Raw genomic sequence first — 6831 nt, 5'->3', positions numbered from 1 at the left:
TGCTTGATTTGGAAGGCCCCCCTTCCCCTCTCTCTGAACCTCACCCTCAGAGAATCTCAAACAAAGAAAAAGTGCCCCAAAGCCCAGTTCTGCATTCTTGGCGGCTCCTCCCCTGAAGTTGCCAGTAGCCCAAGACCCCACCTAAAGTGGTCCGCTTTTTACCACACTTGGGCATAAACCCAGCTTATAGTGAACATGTCATTACCTCCCCACTTACAGGGTATATGAGCTCCCTGCTTTAGTTCAGCCATGTGACTTCTCCAGCCCCATCTCTGGGACTGGAGGACTCAGCTTGGAGTTGCTTTGCTCAAATATATCTGTTCGTGTGCTCTTTCAATTCGGCTTGATCTGGCTTTCTGCATTGGCAGAGAAATCTATTATCGACTTACGGAAAACCTATCACCATACACATAAAACAGTAACTAGGAAAAAAAATGGGTGGGCTGTTTCTGTGCCGCCCAGGAAAGCAGAGAAGTGAGGCTCCTTGGTCTCTGAGTGCTGAGATAAAGGGAGTGTGCTAACGCGCCTGGCCACACCGTGCACTTTCGGGAAGGAAGGATTGATTCTAAATGTAAACCTGAAACTTCAAGAGGGCTCTCGCCTAGAACGCACCGAAGCAAGGCTGTGCTGGGCAGCCACAGCGCGCTGAGCACCACACTGTCACACCTCCCGCGCCCTGCTGCCCTTTCGGAACTCGCCCCCGCCGCCCCTCAGGCGGTCCCCCGCTCTTTCTCCCAAGTTTTCCGCCTGCCGCATTCCTTCCCGGGCGCGTCGGCGCGCGCTGACGTCATGACGCCGCAACGCAGCCCCGCCCCTGCAGAGCTGGGCGCCGGGACGGAACCGGACTTGCTTTCCTCTCCGGGATGTGAGGCTCTGGGGTCGGTCGTGCTCTGCGTTCGCCTCGGTCTTCCCGGTCACCCCGCGGCCGCCGCCGTCCCCGAGTTCCCCGTGCGCACGCCGAGGCCGGGCGGGGGGGTCCGTGAGGCGCGCGCCCGCGTGGTCGCCGCCCCTCGGAAGCCTCCGGGGCCGCACACGGGTTCGCTACGGAGGGAGGCGGGGGCCTGCGGGAGGAGGCGGAGGAGGAGCGAGGGAAGATGGCGGCCGTGGAGCTCGAGTGGATCCCCGAGACGCTCTACAACACCGCCATCTCCGCTGTCGTGGACAACTACATCCGCTCGCGGCGCGACATCCGCTCCTTGCCGGAGAATATCCAGTTCGACGTTTACTACAAGGTACGGCCGACCGGCTCGCTCGGACCCCGCCGCCGCCGCCGCCCCTGGGCCGCACCCCCTTCCACGTCCGCGGCCCGGCCCGCAGCCCTGGAGGCAGGGTCCCCTCCGAGACCCGCTGCGGTGGCGGCTTCCCGATACCCCGCCACCCCCGCGTTTGCCTCCCGAGCTGTGCGGCCCCCCCCCGGGGGGTTCTTGTGCGAGCGCTGCCCCCCATCTCCTCTGCGGCCCCGGTGTAGGCCTGCGGGGAATGCCTGGCCCAGCCCGGTCCCACCCGGTCCTCCTGTCGCTGGGGTATTTTCCTCCCTGTCCTCTTTAGTGTCAGCATCAGCTGGACTTTTTTTTTTTCTCTCTTTCCTGTGCTCCTCCCCCAGTTCTGGTCGGCACCTCTTCCCCCGCTTCCCCCTCCAGTACTGCTTTCTTTTTCTTTTTTTTCCTCCCTCCGCTGGTCGGAGTTCTGTCCTTTTTCCTTTCTTCTCACAAACCGATGGGATTTACTTAGGGGATTATTGGAAATGGTCTGTGGCCCTCATTTGCATACTCTTGAAAGCTTTTTGTGTGGTTTCGGGTTTTGTTTTGGTTTTTTCGGCTTACGCTTGGTGTTGAATTAGGGGTTTTATTAATAGGGGAGCGTTGACCGGCTCTTTAGAATGGAAGCCGTGAAATTCCTTGAAGGAAAGAAGTAGAAATCTAAATTAGGCCCATCTATATGAAAATTGCAGTTTTGCAGCATTCCTAAATCGCTCCCCCTCAAAAATCTGAACAGAAAGTCTCCCAAGTTGCTCTCCAAGGAGTTTCAAGGGTAAGTGTCCTTAGACGTAGACAATTTTTGCAGTGTTCTGAGAGGGAGGAGAACTTTGTGGACTCGGAGCCTCCCTTTTCCTCTCCCCCACATTGGAGTGTGAACACTGGATTTATTCACTGATCCTTGCTTTGAGTCAGCGAGAACTCCAGTTTGCAGTTGCCACCTTTGCAAAATATGACCAGTAGAGGTTTTATTTTTATTTTTAGATGTTAAATACTCCTTAATTAGTAAGTTGTCTCCAACGGTGTAATTTGATACTTAGTAGATGTATACGTTCTTTTATGTATGTGTGATGTTTGAGGGCATTTGTTTTTTTAGAGAGATTGTCTGATTTTTCCAGCTTGAGAACACTTTTTTAGAATTAGCAGCTGACATACTGCAGTCTTTAAAATCCTGCTGCTTTGCACCAGCTTTGAACAGTTCAAGTCATTTCCCTCCTAGCTGTTTGGAGAAGATTCATTTTGATAACGTGTATTATAATTTTTGGGTTTAGAAGGAAACCTCCCTCCATTCCAAAGGGGTTGAAACATTGATTTACTTTCGTGTGTAACTAATGTTAATTTTATGCATTTAAGCTACATTGGTCCCAAGGACAAATTAATCTTCTCAACTTGGGAAACTGCTGCAGTGTGCGCCATTTCTGTCAGTTTTATTAAGTCGTATGCAGACGTGTACATCTTTTAGAGCCAGTCACTCGGAATCTAACCAGGAAAAATACTTCTACTACTTGGATTCTGTCGAAATACTTTAGTATCTTTTTTTTTTTTGGTTTTTCAAGACAGTTTCTTCTTGTGTCCTGGCTCTCGCTCTGTAGCCCAGGCTGGCCTCGAACTCAGAGATCCGCCTGGCTCTGCCTCCCGAGTGCTGGGATTAAAGGCGTGCGCCACCACCAACCCCCGGCCTTTTTGCCACTTTTTAGTTAGCTTTCTTCTGTAAGAAATTAAGAAATAAGGCCGGGCGGTGGTGGCGCACGCCTTTAATCCCAGCACTCGGGAGGTAGAAGCAGGCGGATCTCTGTGAGTTCAAGGCCAGCCTGGGCTACCAAGTGAGTTCCAGGAAAGGCACAAAGCTACACAGAGAAACCCTGTCTCGAAAAACAACAACAACAAAAAAAAAGAAATTAAGAAATAGGGGCTGGAGAGATGGCTCAGTGATTGAGAACATTAGCTACTCTTCCAGGGGACCAACATGACAATTACAAATATCTGTAACTCCAATTCCAGGGGATCTGACACCCTCATATGGACATAAATGTAGGCAAAACACTAATGCACAGAAAATAAAAATAAATAAATCATTTAAAAAGTTACATCACCGTATTTTTTACTTCCACCAAAACTAAAGCTTTTCCTTTGAAGATTATTAGTGAGTGTGAACAGTTAGTGCTCTTGTCATGGGTCTGTCTTCGTGTGGTTCAGTTTTCATACTGCTTCTTTTGGGTACACTTTACTAGTTTATAGTTAGATACTTCATGTGAACCCTGATGGTGTGCTTGGAGAGGTGTTAAATACTTTCATCTACATTATCTTGTTTAAGATATCTGAGGTAGAGTATTGAGGAAAGCATTTCAACTGTTGTAGCCCTGGCTGCCCTGGAACTCTGTAGACCAGATAAATGTCTTGACTCAGACCTGCTCTGCCTCCCTGGTGCTGGGATTTAAGCCTGGGGCACAGATTATAGTGCCAGGCCAATCTCCTGTGAGTTTGAGGCCAGCCTAGTCTGTATATATAAGGAGTTCCAAGGTACCCAGAAATACACTGAGAGACCTTGTCTCATAAAAATAAAGGCCTAAGCCACCACTCACCCACTACCCTTTCTACTTTTCACTTTGATACAATGTTTCACTAAGTTACCTGGTCCTTGAATTAACTCATTAGCCCTACCAGGCCTTGAAGTTTTTGAAATTTCTTTTCTTCCTTCCTTTTTTTTTTTTTTGGAGACAGGCTTTCTCTTTGAGTAGCCCTGGCTGTTCTTAGGCTGGCTTCAAACTCAGAGATCCACCTGCCTCTGCCTCCTATGTGCTGGAATTGAAAGCATGTGCCACCACCATACTGCTTAAATTGCTTTTTAAAAAAAGATTAATTTATTATGTATACAGTGTTCTGCCTGCATGCCAGAAGAGGGCACCAGATCTCATTACAGATGGTTGGGAGCCACCATGTGGTTGCTGGGAATTGAACTCAGGACCTCTGGAAGAACAGCCAGTGCTCTTAACTGCTGAGCCATCTCTCCAGCCCTCAAGTTGCTTTTTTAAAATACATATATTTGGCTATAGAAATGGCTCAGTGCTTAAGAACACTTGCTCTTGCAGAGGATCTGGGTTCACTTCCCAGTACCCACATGGTGGTTTACAACCATCCATAATGTGATGCACAGATATACATACAAGCAAAACACTCATACACATAAGATAAAATTTTTAGCTAGGTGTAGTAGTGCCAGCTATTTTAATCGCAGCACTTGGGAGGCAGAAGCAGGTGGATTTCTGTGAGTTGTAGGCCAGCTTGGTCTACAGAGCAGCTGTAACTACAAATGAGACAGGTGAATTAGGAGCTAAGAGAGCTTGCTCAGGGTAAGGAGTAGTAGTCTGAGATTTTTGTGGGAAAGCTAAACAGAAGGTGGAAATAGTTACTGAAGTCTGTGATAGGAAAAACTGGCTAAAATACATGAATGAATATAGGCAGTAAGTAGTAAGTAGATGGTTACATAAAAATTGATACCCTACAAAATTAATGGCTTTGATTCCCAATATTTTTTCCCAAGGATAGAATCATTTTGGAATAGAAATGGATAGAACATGCTGAAAAATTGTAAAACACTGTACAGATTGATAATAAAACTGGGTGTCATAATGCATGCTTGTAACCCTAGTATTTGAGGATCTGAGACAGGGAGATTACAACAAATTCAGGGCTTGCATATGGAGACTCGGTCTCAACAACAAAAAAGCAAAAACTTAGAAAATAAATTGAAGCTGAACTTGGTGGCTCATGCTATAATTATAGGACTAGGGAGGTGGAGGAGACAGGACGATCATTTCAGAGTTCAGGGCTAGCCTGGGCTACAGTGGTAGGCTCTTTCTCAAAATTCATTAGTTAACTAATTAATATGTTAGTTGATGGTGGCACACTCCTTTAATCCCAGAGCTCGAGAGGCAAAGGCAAGCCGTCTGTGTGAGTTTGAGGCCAACCTAGTCTACAGAGTGAGTTCCAGGACAGCCAGGACTGCTTCACAGAGAAACCCTGTCTAGAAAAAACAAAAAAAGATTTTACTTAGTGTAAGAAGCATTAAATTATCCGTGGACGTGGAGTCCTACTAGAGCATGTTCATGTCTATTATGTCCTGTATGGGAAAGAACTGTGTGGCCATTGAGCAGCAGACATGCTTTTTGGGAATTCAGGTTCAGATGGTGGCCATGAACTTGCAGGAATTTTTCCTATGGGTCAAAGGCTCTATATAGGCCTGGCTGGGCTGGTCACTGGTATCCAGACAGTTGCCCAGAGCCTCAAGTTCCAGCTGAACCTGTATAACTTGAAGGAAGGTCAGCAGATCAGGTCTTATATCCTCATGAGCATGGTGGCCAACCTATTCATGAGAAGCAGTTTGGTCCCTGCTATGTAGAGCCTGTCATCGATGGGTTGGACCCGATGACCTTTAAGCACATCATTTGCTCTCTAGATCTCATTATCTGCCCATGGTGACTGATTACATTATAGTCAGTGGTACCTGCTCTGAACAAATGTATGGGATGTTCAAGTCTCTTCTGGCAGCCCAACATGGATCCAGAACACCTGTCTGAAACCATATCCCAAGCCATGCTGAATGCTGTGGGCCTCCAGGATGCCGATGCCGAATCAGGCATGAATGAGCATCATTGTTTACATCGTTGAAAATGACAAGATCACCACAGGGACAGTGAAGACCCACATGAACTAACCCTGTGCCCTGGTCCCAGCTTTCTTTGTAATAAAATTGCCTTTCTCTCTTTTGGTTTTTTGATACAGAGATCTGCCTGCCTCTGCCTCCAGAGTACTGGGATTACAGGTGTGTGCCACCACTGCCCAGCTCAAATTGCCTTTCTTAATTTTTTTTCTGGGGAAAATGAAACAAGAAAAATTTGAAACACTGTTTGAGAGAGGTGCACTTTAAGATAGTTGGGTATATTAGAAAGCTGTACATTAATATACTGTGACACTGGCACGGTGACCATAGAGTGAGACGGAATGGTGAGTATAATAGACAGCCCAGAAAGAAGCTAAAACAATTTAATGAAGTTAAGAGACAGCACTGAAGCCGGGTGGCGGTGGCGGTGGCGGTGGCGGTGGCGGTGGCGGTGGCGGTGGCGGTGGCGGTGGCGGTGGCGGTGGCGGTGGCGGTGGCGGTGGCGGTGGCGGTGGCGGTGGCGGTGGCGGTGGCGGTGGCGGTGCACACCTGTAATCCCAGGGCTGGGGAGGCAGAGGCAGGCAGATCTCTGTGAGTTTGAGGCCAGCATGGTCCACAGAGTAATTTCCAGGACAGCCAGGGCTGTTACACAGAGAAACCCTGTCTCGAACACTATATTGAAAAAAAAAAAAAAGAGGGGAAGGGGAGAGAGATAGACAGACAGACAGTGCTGTATTTAAAATCAACTTGGAAAAGATTTTTGGGATGCTTTATTTACATAACTGGCTGTTTGGTATATAAGTTAGACTACTACATCAGATCATGTACCAAAATTAACTCCATGAATTAAAAATTTAAATACACCTATTAGAATCAACAGAATAAACTATCAGGTCTGCCTCTTACATGGAGAAA

At 47.6% G+C, this 6831-nt stretch overlaps 1 protein-coding gene and 1 pseudogene across 1 annotated transcript in view; both read left to right on the top strand.

Annotated features, from left to right (window-relative positions):
* Positions 1 to 813: 813 nt before the first annotated feature.
* The window catches only part of Appbp2 (amyloid beta precursor protein binding protein 2), a 49652-nt gene continuing 43634 nt past the window's right edge, over positions 814 to 6831 (top strand). Inside the window, exon 1 of the mRNA XM_006983184.4 lies at positions 814 to 1232. Within this exon, the coding sequence (XP_006983246.1) occupies positions 1095 to 1232 (138 nt within the window). The 5' untranslated portion in view covers positions 814 to 1094. The remainder of the gene's footprint in view (positions 1233 to 6831) is intronic.
* LOC121831400 (proteasome subunit beta type-3 pseudogene) lies at positions 5215 to 6104 on the top strand (annotated as a pseudogene).

Source organism: Peromyscus maniculatus, chromosome 8 (assembly GCF_049852395.1).
Source record: "Peromyscus maniculatus bairdii isolate BWxNUB_F1_BW_parent chromosome 8, HU_Pman_BW_mat_3.1, whole genome shotgun sequence".
NCBI classification, from domain to species: domain Eukaryota; kingdom Metazoa; phylum Chordata; class Mammalia; order Rodentia; family Cricetidae; genus Peromyscus; species Peromyscus maniculatus.
Note: the sequence above shows the minus strand (reverse complement) of the source record. Positions and strands in the feature narration are given on the sequence as shown.